The 20,428-nt window shown below is 52.0% G+C and overlaps 7 protein-coding genes across 7 annotated transcripts; all 7 read right to left on the reverse strand.

Moving 5' to 3' along the window:
• Nucleotides 1-253: 253 nt before the first annotated feature.
• On the reverse strand, nucleotides 254-4,959 carry N0V89_006331 (uncharacterized protein; the record flags this gene model as incomplete). Its single annotated transcript, XM_056215101.1, has 2 exons — nucleotides 254-1,818; nucleotides 1,857-4,959. The coding sequence occupies 2 exons, from the start codon at nucleotides 4,957-4,959 to the stop codon at nucleotides 254-256; spliced, it is 4,668 nt and encodes a 1,555-aa protein (XP_056072368.1).
• A 632-nt stretch (nucleotides 4,960-5,591) lies between these two features.
• On the reverse strand, nucleotides 5,592-6,619 carry BGL2 (glycoside hydrolase 3 protein; the record flags this gene model as incomplete). The annotated part of the gene is made up of 3 exons (XM_056215102.1): nucleotides 5,592-5,818; nucleotides 5,876-6,294; nucleotides 6,351-6,619. The coding sequence occupies 3 exons, from the start codon at nucleotides 6,617-6,619 to the stop codon at nucleotides 5,592-5,594; spliced, it is 915 nt and encodes a 304-aa protein (XP_056072369.1).
• Nucleotides 6,620-7,462: 843 nt separating this feature from the next.
• Nucleotides 7,463-9,259, reverse strand: N0V89_006333 (uncharacterized protein; the record flags this gene model as incomplete). The annotated part of the gene is made up of 1 exon (XM_056215103.1): nucleotides 7,463-9,259. The coding sequence occupies one exon, from the start codon at nucleotides 9,257-9,259 to the stop codon at nucleotides 7,463-7,465; it is 1,797 nt and encodes a 598-aa protein (XP_056072370.1).
• A 612-nt stretch (nucleotides 9,260-9,871) lies between these two features.
• On the reverse strand, nucleotides 9,872-11,840 carry N0V89_006334 (uncharacterized protein; the record flags this gene model as incomplete). The annotated part of the gene is made up of 2 exons (XM_056215104.1): nucleotides 9,872-11,514; nucleotides 11,567-11,840. The coding sequence occupies 2 exons, from the start codon at nucleotides 11,838-11,840 to the stop codon at nucleotides 9,872-9,874; spliced, it is 1,917 nt and encodes a 638-aa protein (XP_056072371.1).
• Nucleotides 11,841-13,750: 1,910 nt separating this feature from the next.
• Nucleotides 13,751-14,401, reverse strand: N0V89_006335 (uncharacterized protein; the record flags this gene model as incomplete). Its single annotated transcript, XM_056215105.1, has 1 exon — nucleotides 13,751-14,401. One exon carries the CDS (start codon nucleotides 14,399-14,401, stop codon nucleotides 13,751-13,753), a length of 651 nt encoding a protein of 216 aa, XP_056072372.1.
• Nucleotides 14,402-16,346: 1,945 nt separating this feature from the next.
• Nucleotides 16,347-18,273, reverse strand: PUT2 (1-pyrroline-5-carboxylate dehydrogenase; the record flags this gene model as incomplete). The annotated part of the gene is made up of 5 exons (XM_056215106.1): nucleotides 16,347-17,475; nucleotides 17,526-17,594; nucleotides 17,645-17,940; nucleotides 17,991-18,098; nucleotides 18,151-18,273. The coding sequence occupies 5 exons, from the start codon at nucleotides 18,271-18,273 to the stop codon at nucleotides 16,347-16,349; spliced, it is 1,725 nt and encodes a 574-aa protein (XP_056072373.1).
• Nucleotides 18,274-18,690: 417 nt separating this feature from the next.
• Nucleotides 18,691-20,427, reverse strand: NUG1 (nuclear GTP-binding protein nug1; the record flags this gene model as incomplete). The annotated part of the gene is made up of 4 exons (XM_056215107.1): nucleotides 18,691-19,923; nucleotides 19,972-20,223; nucleotides 20,271-20,365; nucleotides 20,415-20,427. 4 exons carry the CDS (start codon nucleotides 20,425-20,427, stop codon nucleotides 18,691-18,693), a joined length of 1,593 nt encoding a protein of 530 aa, XP_056072374.1.
• Nucleotide 20,428: the final 1 nt, after the last annotated feature.

The raw sequence follows: 20,428 nt of genomic DNA on the forward strand, positions 1-20,428 counted from the left end.
TCCCAATATACAGAAACACCCAATACCCATCAAACGCTTCCGATAAATCACAATGCATGCTCCAAACGCAAATGCAAAACCCGAATGAACAACACAATGCCGTGCGACATGCTCCTACCCTCTTGCTCAATCTCACAATGAACCAGACTCCTCTTGCATCTTCTCACCATCCTGTAAAAGCTTTGCGTAACGTCGTCTTCTCTTTCAATGATTAGGATAATCTTTGCTGGCATCGAGCGGTGGCGACGCTCTCTCATATTGTACCATATTTGCGTATGATCAACCGGCCACGATGATCTCTCATCTGCCCATTATTAGGATCATATTTGTGTGGTATCGAGCGGCCACGATGCTCTTTCGTGTCCCAATGGCCAGGATCATCTTCGCTTGGCATCGAGCGGCCAGGACGTTCTTTCGTCTCCCAATGGTCTTTCGTATCCCAATGGTCTTTCGTATCCCAATGGTCTTTCGTATCCCAATAATTAGAATGCTCCTTGCGCGTTTTCCAGCCCGACCGCTCGAGAATATCGAGGAACACGCTCTTGGTCGCCTCCTCCACCGGCGACTCATCCCACCGGTCCTTGCTCGCACCTTCGTTGCTGGTATCCACCTGCTCCTGAGCTGATCGCGGAACTGGCGGGATGTATACTTTGTACACCGGTTTCCTGATCTTAGTAGTGGGCTCTGCAACAGAAGAAGAGGCCTCATCGTCAGGCTGGGTAACCGCTTGCGCGTGGTTCGCCTGCTTGTTTTGGTCTGCTTCGGGGGCAGCAGTAGCGCTGGATCCCTCGGTTCTGATGGATGGCATAGTTGTATCAGTGTTTCGAGATCCACGTATCGATCGCCAAACAACTTGACCCTCATGAGCTGCAAAAGAGAGATGTTTCGAGAGCTTTGCAGATGCCCTGGGTTTTTGAACAGCTTGGTCCTCGCTGTTAGCGACAGACCTTTTGATCGATTCAGGATCTGTTGTAGACAGTGTGTCTCCTGCAATCTTGGTGTTTTCTGCGACCGTGCTTTCTTCTGCAGCCTCGACATCTTCTCTGGCTGCAGGGTGGTCGACTGATCCAGATGGTTCATCTGACACTGGCTCTGCGTCCTTAGACAGTCTCTTTGGCTTTCCAAAGAGTAGAGGTCTTGAGCAAGTAAGCGGGTTCTTCACCAAGTACTCAAACAGATTCTTGTTTCCGACCTGGTGATACAAGTACTCCCAAGGAATCGCCTCGACGTCTGAATGTGCCAAGTTTTTAACCTTCAGCAGATTCAGTAGATGTCGACCTATTGGAAGCGAGACATTCAAACCCGTGGCGACATTCTTCTGCTGCCGCGCTCTCCATTGCACGAGGAGGGTGTGGAAAGGTATATCTGCTGAAGAAAGAGGTCTCTTGCTCAACAACGCAGTGATGCTCTCGCCCTTTTCGGCTATCGCGTACAGGTGCTTCCACTGCATGTCCATAATGTCTGCATGCACCAGCCCTTTCGCTTTGAGGAAATCCAAGATTGTGGCTTCTTGAGGCAAGTCCAGATCCGCCTCTAACTTTGCCTGTTCTAGAGCGCGCTGAAGTTTTCCATGCTGGTTTGATTTCCAACTGCGGAGGGATTGTTTTACAGGCGAGGCAATTTTGGCTTCATGCTCCTGAGCATTATCCTGGGCACCCTCTTGGGCATCCTTTGACTTGGAAGTCTTCGCTGTCTCCATTGCTGAAGTAAGCGGTATTTCCTTTGATAGCGCAGTGACCGACAAGATTTCTCGATTGGCTTGATCATACGACTCACGCCAGGAATTGTTCTCCACGTCCGAGTGCACCAATCCTCTGGCTTTGAGATAATCCGATGCTGTGGTTTCGGGCGGCAACTTCCCCTGCCTTTTTTGCTCGGCTGAGGGCAGTCCCCCGAGATTTCATTGTGTTGCGTTTTCCACGTCTTGTAGCGCTCTAAATCGGACGAATCCTCCCCGGAGCCGTCCTGAGTCTTTTCGGCTTCCTTGCCTTCCTTCATGAGTTCCACCTTGGGTATCATCGCGTCCTTGATCTCCACCCCTTTGACCTCTGCCTTTACCTCGCCTGTCCATTGTTGCTCCCATTGCTGTTCCGCCTTTTCTGCGCCCTTCTCCCAAGACGGCTCGTCCTTCGATTTCTGCTTTGCCAGATCTTCCCAGTATGCATTCTCTGCTGCCTCCTGCTCTCGAGGCTCGTCCATGTTCAGCTCTTCCTTTGCTGTTTCTTCCTTTCCCTCATCTTCCCTGTATTGCTCGCCGTCCAATATCCCCGGGCTGCGGTCGTGCAAGCGTGGTTGTTCCTGGCGGTCTCGTGACTCCGCTTTTTCCAAAAGTTGTGGATCATTCGTCAGCGCGCGGAGCGACCTCCACCAAGCTTGGCGTTGTCCTCCCATTCCGAGTGTCGTATATTCCGCACGGAGATTTTCCCACTTCTCATTTGCGACCTGGAGATTATGATCCAGGTTCTTCGTTCTATCCTGAGCTCGCATAATTTCGCGCAGTTTTCGTATATCTCTGGACAACTTCTTAAATTCTTGTAGAACACTTATCACTAGATCTTCAATTGTGATTGATCTTGACGCAGCCTGGGCCTTGAGTGCTGATACATCAGCCAACGGAATCCCCTGCATTACTGCCATGTCAATTAATGAAGTATCCTTGCTAGTGGCAGGGGCAGCGCCATGGCTTATTCTTATGTCCTCACTTACCGTGAGGCCATCGAAGTCAGCCGATGGGCCAACATACATCGCCTGTTGTCGCGCCAACCGGAGTTGTCGCTCGATAGGCCAACGACGTTCTGGGCTCATACCCTCAGAATCCAGCAGCTCTTCTAAGTCTCTCACATGGCCTTGGACGATTTGATAGACATTCAGCGAGCCATTTTCCCGAGTCAAATTTTTAGACTTGTATGCCTCGTACTCTGCTGGTGCGACTCCAATGGAATGCATTTGAATCTTGACATTCACAAGCTTGTTCCAACAGTTGACTCTACCTTGATCCCATCCGCGCCTAGCGAGATACCTCTCTAGACCCCATCTTGTTCGTAAGAGATTTGCAACTTGTCTAGCTTGTAGAGGCGAACGTTCGTGTGGGCTAGTGGCACCATCAACCTTGAAACCAGCTGGACTAATGTACTTTATTCTTGACCGAACAGATCTGAGTCGTTCGAAAGTTTGGTCACGTGCCGGACCCATTCTCTCGGATTGCAGCCGCTTCTCAAGGAGTAGCTCCTCACGAATAAGTATCGCATGCTGTGACATTGTGGTTCGGTCCTGAGGCAACGTTTTAGACTTGAATGTCTCGTACTCCTCTGATGTGGCTCCAATCTGCTCCAGTTGACGCTTTAGCATCGCAAGTCTTTCCAGCAATTGTCTTTTGCGGTCGCGTGGTAGTCTCCTAGCGAGCAATTTTTCCGTTCCTAACCTTTTCTTGAACATTTCAATTATTTGTCGAGATTGTTCATGCGAACGTTCCGCACTTGCCTCCTCTAAATTCGGGGCACTTGCTGGTAGCTGCTCTGTCGGAAGCGCGATTGGTACATCGATTGCAGAGTCGTTTTGGGGTAAGTTCGCTATTGGATTGTCTACCACTGCTGTCGGCCCGAGCTGTGATTTCATTGCCTCCGCAAGCTGGCGCAGGTCGTGCTCGATGCGTAAATTCTTGACTAGATCCATTACAGCTGACAGGCTGTTGGTATCCACATAGACGGCACCCACAATTGCCTCAAGTGTTTCGCCGATGATGTAAGGTTCTACCGACCCATGTTCACGCTGAATGAGGAGAGTATCGTCTATGCCTAGCTCCCTGCCCCTCAAAGCTAGAGCCATCCGTGATTCCAGCTTTCTGGTTAGAACGGCATAGCCTTGGGTGGGTAAATTGGTCTCCCACCATAATTCGGCCAGAGCTAATTTCAGCGTGCGATCGCCTAGTAGAGCGAGTCTGCGGTTGTCAGCGATAGGCGTGACAACACCTTGCCAATACAACGGGGTTCGAGCTCCTTTCACCTTTAGAGCCTCTACACAAAGCAGTTTATTCTTGAAACTGTAGCCAATAACATTCTCAACGCGGACAACCCGGGTGGCAGCGTCGAAGAGATCGAGATGTTTTGGTGGGGGCGGCCGATGGAAACGTAAGGGGTCCTGGGACATGTGAAAGAAGAGACTGTCTCGTCGGGTGAAAAATTTTGAGAGGCGGCGAGCATATTCGGTCCGGCCGTGGAAGCTACCCCATGCAAAAGGACTAACACTCGGCAGTAATTGGGATAGCCACGCTTTTGCACTCGTGATTCGTTGTTCGATAGTGTTCCTGAGACTGGGTACTCTTCGGGGAGCTCTTGGATCCCCAGAGCGCTGAGGTGAAGAGATACGCGATGCTCCTTCTGGGACTGGGGGCCTCTCAAGTGTTAAGGGTGGTCCAGGTGCTTCTACGGGTTCAGGTTGCTTTGAGGGTGGGACATCTCCTGGCTGAGGTGGACTTTGTGATCGTGCTTGCTGGGTTTCCCACGCCGATCCGGGCAGGCGGTACCTCACGGTCGGCATGTTGTGTTGAGACGTATCATGACTGTCTACATCCACAGTGTGCCCGTTGAGGATCCTGAGGTGCCTGCTGACCTCCGCCTCGTCCTGCTCATGGCTCGACTTTCGAAATTGGCCGGCCGGAGTTAATTTGCGATACGGCTCAAGCCTTTGCACTTGGGCTGAAGTTAGTAGCCCTGACCGTATACGGTTTTGGGCTGCGACCAGCCAGCTTAGTTTTTTCTTTTCGCCGATAGAAAGATATCTATTCGTTGCCTTGAGAGCTTTGACCCTCTTCTCAAGAAGTAGAACTTTTCTCTCCTCCAGCGCGTTCAGTCGCGTAGCCGGGTCGGAGGTTGAGGGTGCAGGTGCAGGTGTGGTGCCAGTCACGTGAGACTTCAAAGGACCGAGCGGATGATGGACCAAGGATCGGAAAATCCGCACCATTGTGGGGAATGACGGACAGTCCTAAGGCCGTAGCTACGCATTGTTGAGAGAGAATCTATGAGAACATTAGGTTCAGTGGTCCTGCAAAGAATGCATTTACAAACGTAGAAGTTACGACCATCATCCCGCACTTTTCATCATAATAAACATCAGGAGGGAAGGGTTTCCCTCAAATGCACCTGTCTGCCGGCTCAAATCTTGCTATTGTACCAGTGTGGGGTCGATAAATCGATGAAAGGAGGTTGTGGTTGATGTTCGAACATCAACCAATTCTTTTTGCGCCACAACGCGCATCGACAATGCACGGACCACATAGGCCTGGTTGGCCCAACGAAGTGCAGCATGGAAATGGTCCAATTGCAGTAGAAAAATTACTTTAGAACCTGTCTAGAGCTCGTACCATGATGTCTGAAAGACGCTGTCGTCCGGGAGAAACAACATGAAGACGGGCCCTCGCCAGACGGAAGCACATTACAAACAAGACTCATTGACCGAATGAACACAACCTTAATATAAACTTGCAATGGGGAATCTACATCGTCTCCATCCGCCTCCAAAACACTCATTCATGCCCTATCGACAACCTTCCCCCGTCGAACTATATTCACACTCCCGTCCCCAGCCTTCGCGATCTAGCACTTCAGCGAGTACTTAGTCTTGCGATCGCTCGTCATCGCGCCCCAGGTCGTCTCGTCCGCAACATTGCCGTTGTCACCGATGGAGGCAGGCTTCCAGGGCTCGTCAAAGGCCTCGAAGAAGAAGGCGTTGAAGCCCCAGTCGAGCAACGCGCAGAAGCCCGTTTGGTAGAAGTTCTTGGCGTTGCTAAGACCACCCTTTGCAGCGCCGTAGTCGGTGCCGTCTATCAAGCCCGTCAGTGTCTGTTCTTAGGGGATGGGTGGGGGCAGGGGGAACTTACCAGCAGTAGGCCATCCGGTCTCGCCGTTCCAGATCTCAATCTTGTCGCTTCCGCCGACCTTCTCCTCAATATGGCTGATAGCCTGGAACATATCGTTCAGGTAGACATGAGTAGCGTTCTCGCCGCCAGCGCCCTGCCAGAATGCAAACGCGTTGATCATGAGGATGTCGACAGACGACAGAATCGCGTCTGCGGTGCCATCGTTGAACTTGTTCCACGAGTCTGCGGTGCCGACCTTGATGTTGTCGGGCAGCTTGCCCTTGACAGTGTCGATCTTGGCCTTAAGCTCGGGGCCAGTAAAGTTGCCGCGGTAGAGTGTCTCGGAGCCAACGGTTACGGCGTATATGGTGTTTTTGTATTTCTCAGCGACGGCGGTGATGGCGTTGAGGTCGTTGTTGAAGGACTCTTCGACGTCGGGCCTGCGAATTGGTGTTAGCATACATTCTGCGGGTTTAAGGGACCTAAGCCAACCTACCAGATTCCCAGCACGACCTTGAAGTCCTTCTTCTCCGCAGCAGGCAGAATCGTCTTCGTCATGTTGCAGTCGGCCGCCGCGTATCCACGCACAATCGTCGCGCCAGACGCCTCCTTGATAGCATCGAAGTCGGCCTCGTAGTCACTCTGTGTCTTGCAGTCGCCGTTGGGCTGCTTCGTGCCGAGCGCAAATCCCATGGAACCCTTTGCGGCGGAGACGACGGCGGGCGCCGCTGCGAGAGCAACTGCTGCGGCAGTGGAGAAACGCATCTTCGGTGTCGTTAAGGTATCCGAGGAGTAAGTTTCGGTGTAAAGAGCGTTTGTGGGTGCGCGAACACACGGTAGAGAGCGACTAGGGATTAGAAAGAAGGACAAACGCGGTTAGGGAAAGAACAACTGTACAACAGAAATGTACAAGAAGGTGTGGAGTGAGCGGAGACGGGGTGCGGCGCGACAATGGAGATGAAGGGGCCGCAACGGTGATCCTAACTCAGCTAGCCCCTCTCCGGTGCAGTGTGGCGCATCGGCCGCCTTGCCGCATCGTGCTCGCTATGGCAAAGCTCTCGGAGACTTGGAACGTAGAATGCACCTCGGAAGGGGGATTACACTTTGTCGAAGTGTGTTTTGTTCATGATGGTCAATCAGTCTAGTCTACAGCCTATTCACCACTTATCCCCAGAATTATCAATGGGTCATGCCAGGAAACCCTGGACATCACAAACGAAACACATGGAAACTAAACATGCCATACAATGTGCATTACAACGATCTCAACACCGACAGAGCGTCGGGCCCTGAGCAGTATGTTGGATATCCTCGCAGACACGCCTGTGGCCATCATCAACGCCTTCAAGCATCGATTTCCCCAGCATTGCAACGGTGCCGAAATCTGCAGGCACAAGCCAATCAGCATCCGATGTCGTCGCTATATTTTTAGCGCCAGGCACGCCAAGTCCGTTGAAACGCACTCCCCACAACGAAGCCCGTGGCGCCCAAATCCATCATCATCAAGTGCAGAGGTCAGAAAACCATCAACACCAAGGCGCCTCATATTGCTTTGATAGATGTCGCTGTCCTTCCAAACGCTTCCTTACGTTCATGATTCGAGGCCTCCTAAACCTTCGAAAGCTTGAACGGATGCGCCTCGGTGTTAAGCACAAAATCATCCAGGCTGATGAGGTCTGTATTCGCAAACACCAGGTAAAAATACTTCAAGGTCTCCGCCAGCCAAAAACTCTCCATGTAATCCGTTTGTTTCGAGCCAACAGTGTTCACGTCCTCGATTGCCGCATTGGCATACTCTGTATCAGTTGCATTGACAACAGCCTGGAACATGTCCCATGCTGCTTCCCTGAACTCTTCTTGCCCAGTGATCCGCCACAAGATGAAGACGCTTTCGATAGCCTCAGGCCGGAGGATATAACGCGGATCTTTTGCCGTCGTGAACCCTTTAGGCAGCCCCTCGCGATACTGCACTCGTTTCTCGCATTCGGCAACATACAAATCTTCGTCCCATTTGCAAGGCTTCTTTGGATCCGAACCAGGACATTTCACCATGTTGTAGCGCTCCGGCATGATACCAGTTGGGAAGGACTTGTAGGCGTATATGCAGCCACGGGCAAGTTTTGCGCCGGCATCAAGGTAGGTCGCGCTGTTGAAGAGGCGGCCGCCAAGTGCATACAAACCGCCTATGAAGCAGGAAAGATGCTCGCTCTCAGGATCGAGGCTCGGGCCGTTTTCCAGTACGTCGCAGTTGCCTGAGATGAGGATGTCGTCTTGCTTCGGGGTCATAGGCCGGAAGAAAAGAACGTCTATCGCGGTATCCATAAATGTGCGGGACATGACTTCGTATTTGCGCGAGCTTGCATCTGCAGAGCCAAGGAGGGCGTGTGCCTTGGGTAGGTATTCGTACAAGGAGTCTGCGTTGCCACCAATGGTAAACTGGAAGCCTGTGATCGCGTCTTCGTTGGCCATGGAGACCGTCATCGGCCACATTCCAGGGAGTTTGGTTTTGTTCTGTTGCTCGTAGAACATGTCCATGACGTGCGATACCGCGGCGTAGTATTTGTTGTCGCCGGTGATTTGGCTTAGCCTGCTGAACTCCAGCGTGATAGTGCCTGGAGATGCACTGACCACAGACTTCTCAACAAGTAACCCGCTTCCTTCTTTTGCGTCTTCAAAGCTGATGAAATCCACGGGCATTCTGTTCTTCGTATTGAAACCCGCGTATAACAGGTCTCCAACCTCGATTGCCTTCGCCTTGAGCACTTCGTGCCCGCTCAAATCGTAAGCCGCAAGCAGCCCTCCCAAGTATCGTATGTTCGTCTCAAATGTGTTCACGCGACCAGAAGTGCTTCGTCCAAAGTCGATCGTCGCGACAGCCTCCACAGCATCGTAGAAGTCGTCCCTCAAGCCCATCATCCATAGGGTATCCAAACTGTCCACGAGTGTCGCGGCCCAGCCGCTGAATTGATCCACATAGCTTCCGCTCAGCGGCTTCAGCGCATCCTTCATCCATGCCTTCCTCTTGTAACTCATCCACGCCTTCGTGAACACGCGTAACACTTCTTGCCGTCTTCGCTCTTGTTCGGCAGCGACACTTCGCGATTCGGGTCGGAAATGATGCTGTATCCGGGGCCGTTTCGTCACTGGTGGGGGGAGCTTCGGCGTGAGCTCGGGCGGGTACTTGAACTCGACTGTATTCCAGCTGAACGTGCTCCGGCTGGCCTCGATGTGCGGGATACGGTTCGCATCGTTCATATATCGCGCCAATTCCGCGGTCCCTGCATTTGGCGCACCACGAGGCTGATTATGGAGGTGTATCGCGAGCTCGTCTTCGGGGAGCATATACCAGAGGAATACGAGCAGGAAGGCGCAAAAGGCGACGTGTCTGGTTCGGAAACGTGCCATAGTGCCAGCTCAGGTATCGAGGCTGGGGAAAGGGTACAATGACGTCCCTATCACACCTACACGGAGGGGGGACATTAGGCGGAGAGAGATGCGACAGATAGAGCTGAACATGTTGTAGTTCTTCCGTGCCGTTCAGGTAAGCCCAAGCGACATGGGGTGCCTTGCATCGTGGCTCTTATGCAGGGTCCAAGCGGAAGCGGAAGGAGCCTAGCGTGAACCTACCTACAACAAATCCACAACCTCACGTCCACGATGACGTATCCTTACTATTGCGTGTACGAGCTACAGCGCTTACAAATGCGCTGATCCTACGCAGCATTGCCTTAGCATTCACTGTCCATCTTGTCTACCACAAATGCACCGATCAGCACGTTCACTACCAAGTGTAGTATCCAACACTTTTCCATATCAAGCACATGTGAGCATACAGAACCGTTTGAAAAGCGTTGTAGAAACTCTCACTCAGCCCACATCTTTTGAAGTCAAGCTAATAGTCAAATAGAAATTAATGCAGTGTCTAGTACACAGTTGGTATCATAATCCCCTCTATCCCAATTTTAGATTCCGACCCATGCTCGAACGCTCAAAATCAATCGTTTCGCAACTTCGCCCTTATTGCTTCTTGCTGGGCCCCGGTGCTGTTTTGTCTTTCAAGCTTGCGCCTCTCGGCCTCTTGAAGCTCTCCCTCGTGTGTATACGATCGATCTCATACGGGTTGCCATCATACTCCGGTTCCTTCACTGTCCGTACGCTCCTCTTCGACCTCGTACTCCGACCCGTGTGAACCTTCTGCAACGCCCCACCATCAGTGGTCTCCTTCGCTGCCCGCATCTCCTCGAACCGCGGAGGTTTCTCGTCTTCGTACGAGTAATCGATAGCTTCCTGCTCGGCATTCTGCTCGGCTTGTACTGAGGCGGTCCTCGAGCTGTCGGAGTCTTCTGGCGCGGCTTGTCGTCGGGCAGCCGAGGTGCGGAGCTTCTCCATGAAGGCTTCGGATTGCGCGGCGTACTTGCACTTCTTTCGGATGGCGGCGCCATACTTGTAGAAGAGGAAGGGGAAGGGGAGGCAGGCTATAGCGAGGAAGGCAGGGATGGATGATGCCCAGTGGATACCCAGGCCGCTGTACATTTGGCTTGTGAATAAAGGAAATGCGGCACCAAATACCGAACGGATGATGCCGTTACCCGCCAGGACAGATGCAGCGAAGATGGTGTAGGCGTCGATGAGGTAGTTCATGATGCTCAAGAAGATGAGGACCATGCCAAAGCCGAAAGGAATACCAGCCGCGACAGAGGCAGCCCATGGCAGGGATGGAGAGTTAGTCCATGCGAACCAAAAGAGTCCAATGGGCAAGGCGATTCCTCCGACGATGGCCGTGGGCAGTCGGTCCTCTGGAGCTGCGAATCCATTTGCAGAATTCTTGACGCACTTCAGATAGCGCTTGTTGTCATACACGATAGTGTAGGTGACAGCCCCAAGCATACCAATAGCGACGCCCGCGAAGGGAAGACCGCTGATGCCCTCGTTCCATCCACGACCAAGACGGTAGACAATCGGGTAAGCGCCGAACAGCATGTACAATGTACCATAGATAATAGCCATGTACAAGGACAGAAGGAAGACGATGGGTTCGCGGAACAGTAGGATCCAGGGACGCTTCAGTCCAGTCGAGAAAGCCTCTCCGAGCGACGTCTTGCCCTGGTCAATGTCGCCTCTTGACATGTACACCTTGCCAGTCATCTTGGACAAGGTCTGCGCACGCTTCCGGAGCAGAACTGGAGGATACGTTTCCGGAACACATAGAATGGCGATGAAGAAGACGACTCCAGAGAATATGGCCATGAGACCCTCTACCCAGCGCCAGCCCTCTGTCATCCCGAGGAATCCACCAACAATGGGACCGAGGACAGGGCCCATGAAGGGTGCAACGGAGAATATGGACATCGCTAGACCACGCTCCTTCGCCGCGAACAGATCCGCAACAACACCTCCGGCATTGGTAAGAGGCGATGATCCAAAGGCACCACCGAAGAACCGGAGGATAAGGAGCGTCCAGATATTCTTCGATCCAGCGGCACCAGCGTTGAACGCCACAAAGGCGAGGAACGTTCCGAAAAAGACAACTTGGCGACCGTACAGTTCACTGAAGGGAGCCCATAGCAGCGGACCGAGCGCGAAACCGAGAACGAACAGCGAGATACCGAGCGTGACAACTTCCTGTGAGACACCAAATTCGATGAGAATCTGCTGGACACCTATTCATCTTTAGCCTCGTTCACTTCTCCAGAATCTCGGAGACCGAATTACCTCCACTGAAAGCCGATGAACAGAACGACACCGTCAACGTCGCAAACGCCATGCAAACACATCCGACCCACTTCTTCGTCTGACTCCATGTCATCGGGTTCCGGGGATCGTTTTCTATCCATTCAACCACGTACGGGTCATCCTCTGTGCCTGCACCCTCATAGTCGTAGTTGACAATCTCGTCGGTGACGATGCCTTGCTCGAGGATAAGTTTAACGTGAGGGATGCCCTGTCGACCGGACTCTGGGTCCACGCTGGACTTTTCTCCAGCCATATTGTGAAGTGCACTCGCTTGGCGAGGGATTAAAAGTATGTACAAGGAAGATCCAAAGGGTATGCAAGGGACGATCTGGAGGAACACAGGTAAAAGTGAAGCAGATCTCCTCGGAGCCTGGGGACTGTTTGTACTATTAAAAGTCGCGCCCTATGGGTCTACGGACCAGAATTCTCGAAACTGCGAACGGGTTCCACTATCAGTCAAACCCGCCCTTGCGCCCCTTGGGCGCTGTTCCACACACGCGTTGTCCACCACATAATGACACCATCAAAACACCTCGGCCGAGTTGTCCAAAAACATCCACCATGTGACCAATAGCCGGCCTCCCACGTGATAAGAGTGGAGCACCTCGGCACGCTTCCTACCGGGATCGTTGAAGTAGCGGCGATCCATGCAGCGTCTTCAGGCTCGGTTTTGTTTGCTCTAACCGCATGCGGTCGTACCGAGGTTAATCTAGTCAGAAGAGAGAGGAATCTGGATCGAGATAGAGTCAGGAGAGATAAGTAAACCGTGTGGACGGGGCGGAGGGTCGGACGGTACTCATCCCACTCGGCGGCCATGCCGTCGGAGTGAGAGATGGGGTCAGCGTGTGTAAAAGAGATGCAAATGTGCATTACGAAGCAAGTTGCTCGACGGAGTTTACACACGTATTTCCTACGATGTTAATTCCTAAGAACACGGTAATGCCTGGACAGAACGTCAGCCTAAGAATACGCTGCGGCGGTGCATCCAGTGTTATCTCAGGCTTCCAGAAACGTTGGCTGCATGCAGACATCGAGCAACAAGACTCACGGTCCGATCCTAGCTCCGACGTCCGAGTCAGAAGACAACACCCAAGTCCAAGGCAGCGATTTCACTAGCGACGGAAGCTTGTGTCAAAGCATTTAGTTTCCGTCGCGGCGGCATCTCCGAAACTGTGGTTTAAGATGAATTTTTTGCTGCTGCTGTTTACCTCGGCAACCTCGCGTGGAAATAATTTTCCATGGCAACCATGGTGTCGAATAAATTTTTAGGTCGGCTTCTGCAAGTTTTGTTACAGGTTCAAGGCAGTTGGAAATGTGCCGCGGCTTGGGCCAAGTATCGATAGGTTTTCGGGGGTGGGATTCATCCAATTCCGTTCTCCACTCGGTCGTCGACAAGGGCTGTTACAGTGCTTCATCAGCAACGGCGTATTGAGGTTAAGCTTGCGAGGCTGTATCTATATACTAATCAAATGAACCACTTTCGGAGGGTCTCATATTTCCGCCCACCAATGGGCCCATCTCTTGTTCCAGGAGTCTGCTTCGAAGTGTATAGCGCGATCACAGCACATCAGTGCGATGAGCGTGCTGTACATAGGGCATATGATTATTAAAAGCCTTACCATGGGTTCAGGTAGGCCAGTACAGTGGGCTGAACCAGAAGGCTGGGTATCGATGTGGCTCGATCGCGCCCAACGAAACTGTGTGGTTATGCATGGCAAGCAGAGTCTACGACCATTGCGCTGCGCAAGAATTCGGAGCGATTGTACGCGCCCACCATAATCACACTGGTTACTGTTTGCACTATGCCGCTAGGTTGCCTTTAGGAGAAGAACATCTAGATAGATAGTCCTAGAATTTTAGGACTATTTGACAGCGCTGCTTTGAGGTTTAAGTACAGTGTGTTACGCCAGGATAGACAATGCAAAAACAGATTGTACGCAGACTTTTGACTTCGTACTGTATGTGTACCACGAACACCTTCTCCCGCACTGCGAATTCTTCGTGTCTCCGTGGACCGGATGAGATGTTTTCACCTGAACGCACAGGCCGCATGGCAAGACATTATCCAATGTGAGTGATTTGACCACTTGACGTTGCTGACCTAACGTTGATGTCAATGGTATTAACTGAAAGATAAGAAGCTGTCATCTTACCTTAAAGGACTTAAGCTTGAGCTAGGTATGTAGCAACACCGCCTCGCTGCATCTCAGCAGCTGTAAATGGATAGGGCGAATCCATGTCCGGTGCCCAGGTGAAGGTGTATTTCCCAAGAAGAAGATACATGATAGCCATTCCATATGCTAGCCCCAGTCCTAGTTGCATTGGCGTTAACTTGCCAGCAGCTCGTACATGTTGAATATAGGCAATGCCAACGGGTACATGCATAAGTAGAGTAGACGCGAGGCCAGGGTTGTAGAACGTGCGCATCTTGGAATTGATATTGATACCATGGATAATGACTTGGCCAAAGCCTAAGATGACAGGACCTATGCCAAGCCAGACAAGGTTTGGAAAGAAGATTGGTGGTAGGTAGAGTCCATAGGTGGCAACCGTGTTGGTGATCATAGCACTGTGTGCGTTCAAGGGATAGGTGGTCGGCCGAGGGCTGGCTTGTACGCCAATGTTCATAGCCGCCGGAAATCCCCCTGGAAATCGGTACTCCTCGAACTGATGGACCAAGACAGTAAGAAAGCTAGCGATGAGCCATCTCTGTATGGTATTAAGATTCTTCCGATTGACGTGGAAGTAATAGACAGTAACTGCAGCGGATACAGCGCCAAGGTCGTACCAATGATGGCGGAGGAAATCAATCATGTTGGCGAAGCGTGTGTGGTCCCGTTCAATCGAAGGCGTGAATAAAATGAATTCATGTAGACGATACGAGTGTCTTTCCTGAAAAGAGGGAAGGGCGATGCAATTTATTGCATCATGGTTTGGCATATGCATCGGACTTAAAACGCTCCGATAGTGCCGAGCTGAAAACGTCAACGGCAAGATGATCTAACTGTACATCCATAGACCTGCAGCCATAGAGCCTCACGTGCCTGTGAGTCGCCCGCTGTCAGCCTGCCTGTGCATCATGCGTGCGCACGGCAGAGACATCTCCTGCTACTCCACATCTCTTACCTCTCCGCGTCTGTACTACCACGCGCGATCAAGCCTGCCAGCGTTCTCCTAGGAGAATATGTTGCAGTATAATGCGCCTTCTCAAGTGCCTTCCAGATAATGGCGCCTTCGAGCTGACCACTGTGGACGACGACCCCGCGCCCCCCTACGCCATCCTCTCGCACACCTAGACAGCAGGTCAGGAAGCTAGCTGTGGTTGGGTTTGTTGTTATGGGAAGTATGACCGGCATGCCGGCACGCAGGTTTTTCCGCCACACGTGGAAGGATAGTACTCTGGCAGTTTCTCCGCTCGAAGAGCAAGATTGTCGAAACAGGTTTACCCGAACATGCACTTCTCGTGACTCTTGGCACGCCGTAGCCTACAGTAGAGCGCTCGAATATGACAGTCGGCTGTTGTAACAAATCTTACACTGTTCCTGAAAGTAAGGCTTGCTAAAGATAGCTGTGGCGCATACTGAGCCTCTGCATACCCCTGCTGCACACAGCACGCGACGAACACCGACTGTCATTCGAAATCATGTTGTAAGTATCACAGCTAGTAGGGGCATTACATTATTTAAAAGAAAATACACAATATGTAACATTTCCGAAGCTGCGAGGAAGCAGCGTGCCTTGAGTGTTAAGGAAACTAGGTGATCGTTTATCTTTAATCATATTGCTAGGCTGCTTCTCTTCTTATAACTGAAAGGACCATGGCTAGATCTAAATCCTATGAAGCTTCTTTTCTATTAGAGAAGCTGAGGACAAGGGTTCTACTTATGTGAGGGGATTGTACAAAGGTAGCGCTGCCCAGTTTATAGCTTCTTAACTGCCGTATCTTAGAGGATGCTGGCTTCGTGTTCGAACCACGCCGCAATGCATCGCATTATCGTGTTTAAAGATTGATGTCGCGAGTTCTGTGCTCGTGATGCCAAACCCTTTGAGTTGATTAAGTTATGTGACGTGCTGCACTGTATAGCATTAGTTCCAACGATTACATACATGCTTGCTTATAGCGTAAAGAACTCTTAAAGTAAGACACTCTTAGTGACACCTTGTGTATGGCATTAGCGACAATGATTTCCACATTTCCGCCCTGAAACGCATAGACAAAGGGAAAGTCCTGCTCCACTGACCCGCGGGGATATTTAGCGCATTTGAGAGACGGTATACAGCGGAGAGCATCCTTCTGATACGACTAATAGTTCGTTGTATATGGTTCTGAGTCTACAATTTGACGCTTGAAGTGCATACAAGTGAATATCAAGTAACTGTAACCACGCTTTCGGTACGGCGCCCACTAGAGATGGCCTTGATACAAGTGGAATTACGCGATGTGATATGCTTTGAAGAAGAAACAGATATCATTGCTCGACATTCCGCTTCTGGACTCGCATTGGAACCTTCCAACAGTGTAGGTGTTGCCCAACCATGTTAGTATCGGTCTTGCTATTCTTGCTCAATTTTGTAAGCCACTGTTCAACACAGCACACTCTCGCAATATTATTTCTTAATTTATTCTTGCTACAGATTGCGTTCTGTTCATCTGAACGAACGATGCATAAATATTCAAATTCATATCATCCAAGTGCAACTGTGTCCACCAAAACGCCAACGCCTTAGAGTCATGGTATCTATATACACAGTAATGCTTTTACACCTCGTTGCTGGGGTACTCAACCTTGGTCGTAGGAAGGAACTCCTCCTTGACCGACCGCATGTTGACGAAACGGGACAGGAGTGTCGCGCTGCCAGCCTTGTCGTTCGTGCCGCTTGCACGCGAGCCACCGAACGGCTGCTGGCCGACCACAGCACCAGTGCACTTGCAGTTCACATAGAAGTTACCTGCGGCGTTGCGCAGAGCATTCTCGGCGAAGCGAATGGTTTCCCTGCCCTGCGCGAAGACTGCACCGGTGAGAGCGTACTCGGAAGTCGTGTCGATCTGTTTGCAGATCTTGGCAAAGGCATCAGGAGTGGAATCATCGTATACGTATGCAACGAGGACAGGGCCGAAAAGTTCGCGAGAGAGGAGGGGATGGTTGGGGTTCGAGGTCTGGTAGATGGTCGGGTGGATGTAGTAGCCCTTGCTTGCGTCGTGCTTTCCGCCAACGAGGAGCTCGAGCTCGCTGTCGTTTTTGGCCTCATCAATGACGCCGGAGAGCTTCTTGAAGCTGGCTTCGTGGATAACAGGGCCGATGAAGTTGGAGAAGTCGGAGGGCTCGCCAATCTTCAGTGCGGCTGTCTCGGCGACAAGCTTCTCCTTGAACTCGGGCCAGATGGATTTCGGGACGTAGAGACGGGAGCATGCGCTGCACTTTTGGCCTTGATACTCGAAAGCGCCGCGCACTGTCTGGATTGCCGCGTTTGAGACCTCCGCGCTGGGGTGGATAAGATGGAAGTTCTTGCCGCCAGTCTCGCCAACGATGCGAGGATAGCCTTGGTACTTCCCCTCAGCTACGCCGTTGGCGATCTTGCCGTACAACGAGCGGAAGACGGCTGTGCTGCCAGTGTAGTGCAGAGCTGCGAACTGGCGGTGTGACAGCACTGCTTGGGTAACTTCGACTGCGTCACCAGGCACCCACTGGATGACGTTCGGAGGCAAGCCGGCCTCGATGAGGATCTGGTAGACAAGCCAGTTTGACGCGATAGCCGACGGTGATGGCTTCCACACTACGACATTACCCATCAGCGCTGGGGCTGCAGGAAGATTTCCTCCGATGGCGGTGAAATTGAAAGGCGAAATTGCGTATACGAAGCCTTCGAGCGGGCGGTACTCCACACGGCTGTATTTCGTTAGCACCCCTGCCAAAGGTTGTGCCGCATGTCCACATACTTCCACACGCCTGGCGAGTTGTGCACGGGCTGTTCCCCATAGGTCTCCTCTGCATATTTGACGTTGAATCTGTCAATATTAGCCACAGTGAAATATGCGAGTACACATGATATGCCCACCTGAAGAAATCGCACAGCTCTGCCGCAGCATCAATCTCTGCTTGCCATGCGTTTTTGCCCTGGCCAAGCATCGTAGCGGCCATGATCTCGTATCGGTACTTGGTCGATACCAGGTCTGCTGCCTTGAGGAAAACAGCGGCGCGGTCGGCGAAAGGTAGGTTCGCCCATGCTTCTTGAGCTGCGAGCGCCTCGTCTATTGCCTTGTTGACATCTGCTGTGCTGGCGTTGGAGTACTTCGCGACTACGTCGGCGTGAGAGGAAGGGTTGTGTTGCGTGAGAATGGACGAATTGGTGATCTATCAATGTAAACAGATTGCTCTGTGGAAGTCAAGATATCTTCACGTACGTGCTTTCCGCCCACTGCCAGTGGGACGTCTAGTGGTGTCCGCTGCTTCAGAGCTGCTACTGCATCCTGGAGCTTCCGACGGTCTACGGAACCCTTTGTGTAGTGTTGCTGCGGGTGATGTCAGTTTTAACATTGTAATACTGGCAAGGATTGCGCTCACGTTGGGTTCATTGTTGATCGTAGGTATCTTGAAGTTAGCGATGGTTGCGACGCCTCTTCTAGCTGTGCTGCATTGAGCCTTTAGCGATTGCGAAGCTGGCCGCAGTGTCTTTAGCGAAGACATTGTGATTGAGATGATAGCAATAGTATGCTCGGAGAAAGACATTGCATGCGAAGATGCTCTGTAGATATTTGTACGAGGTAGCTCAACGTTGAGCCGACGGAAGCCGCAAAGCGGGGCGCAAACCCCACAGTCGCGACTGCTCCAGGACGCCTATGCACGTGCACATTCCTACACTAACACCGGGTCCTAGCACCCGTTGCGACTTTTTGCGTGTCCGGACTCCGATGTCGCTCAAGTTTTTTCTTGGTTACTGGCGAAGGTCTTAAGTTGCGATCTAGGAACGTAAGTCGCTAGTCAGGGGAATGTCTACCATAGTATGCAAGTCGTTGCTTGTGTTCATTTGGTATCATAGATCTAAATCGCCGTGGAAAACGCCAGATTCACCAAGTCATGAATGTATGGACAACACAAACCTCTCTACAACTCCATGGCATCCGCTCCGACCGCTTCATCGCCCCAAAGGCCCTCGAGCTTGAACTCGGCGGCCCACTCCTTGACAATATCCTTCTGGTCACCAACAAGACCTCCCTTCGTAGCAGGAGCAGTCTTGCTGCTTTTTGTGAGAGTGGCTTTGTATGCTGGCGGATCGGTCCATCCCTGGATTCGTCCATCACGCCAGTCTGTGATGACGGTTTGCGCTGCACTGTGAAGATTGGGAACACCGCCTTTACCAAGGCGACCTCGCTTCCTCGCTACCTGTACAAGGAAGTCTGTCGTTGTATCGCCGTTGACAGTATGCAGGGGTGGGAGATCGTACACATCGACCATCTTCTGAAAGAGCTCTGGTGAGGAGGACAGGCGCTTCAGAAGGAGGTTCACGGCCGGCACAGGGTCCTCAATCTCTTTCGGTGGGATCGCATTCAGCAAAATGAGTCTCGCCTTCTCTTCCACCTTGCTGCTCTTGCCGCCTTCGGGGCTGTTGGGGAACACAATTCCAGGAGAGTCGAGAAGCTTCAGCTTGCTGTCCAGCTTGACTTCACGTAGGCTCGTTGTGACGCCAGCCTCAGCTCCGACCGGGCAGGCGCCGACTCTCCCACCCATTCTTTGCGTGAGAGCATTGATGACTGAGGATTTACCAACATTTGGGTAACCAATGATGCCAACCTTGACCGATCGCTTCAGTTGTCTAGCCTCAGAGAAAGTCTTGAGCGCTCGGAAGAGGGTCTCTGATGTACCCTTGATCGTGAGCTCCTTGTGGTCGAACGTCTTTGCATTTGGTGCGGGCTTCGAGGCGCGGAGAGGCAGCGTGGGAAATGATCGGCGCAGGTGAACCAGCCACGACCGAAGGACTGGTGGTGGTACAAGGTCAATCTTGTTCAGGATGAAAATCATCCGCTTGCTGCCTCTATCGGCTGCCATGACGGCCTGCTCCACCTCTTTCGACCGCGTGCCCTGCGGGTCCCGCGCATCGAGCACGTAGAGCACCACGTCTGCGGCTTCCACGACCTGCTTGTACACCTTGTCGAATTGTTTTCGGGAGGAATCCTTTCGCACGTTGACCGCGCCTTCGTCGTCCTCGAGATCGAAGCGTTCGAAATCATCCTCATCGTCTTCGTCCATCGCCTCCTCATCGTGCGATTTCTTCTGTTCGAACTTGGCTGCGCGAGCTTTTGCAGAGGCAAGCAGAGCGGCCATGGGATTTGAGTCGTCCTGTAAAATATCAGTTACAATTCCTGACCACACTGAGGGTGTACTCACCACCTGCATCGAGTCTTCGTTATCCGACTCCTCGAGAAGGTCATCGCCGCCTGCCGAGTCTTCGTCCTCGTCCAGAGTGTCCATTGTAGCCTCTCCAGTAAGCCTCTGCTCCTTCGCTAGCTCTCTGCGGCGCACAATTTCCTCTGCCTTTACCCGTCGCGACTCCTCAATTTCTTGCAGAATTTTGTCCTTGTACGGGAAGAGGTTCGGAATGCCAGGGTCCTTCTTGAGCTTCGAGCGCCATTCTGGGTTCTGCAATGCTCAGCATCCGTAAGTATTGGGGATACTGTGCGCTGTACCTTCTTGGCTTCCTTCTTCGCCTTCCGTTGTTTCGCCGCAGAAGACTTCTCGATCTTATGCCTCAACCGCACGGGTACGCGCTTCGATTTGGGTTCTAGAATATGTTAGCGACAATACTGGAATCTATTCTATTTTTGACTCACTTCCGACCTTCATA

Source organism: Didymosphaeria variabile (genome assembly GCF_027946475.1).
Source record: "Didymosphaeria variabile strain IMI 356815 chromosome Unknown scaffold_4, whole genome shotgun sequence".
NCBI classification, from domain to species: Eukaryota; Fungi; Ascomycota; class Dothideomycetes; order Pleosporales; family Didymosphaeriaceae; genus Didymosphaeria; species Didymosphaeria variabile.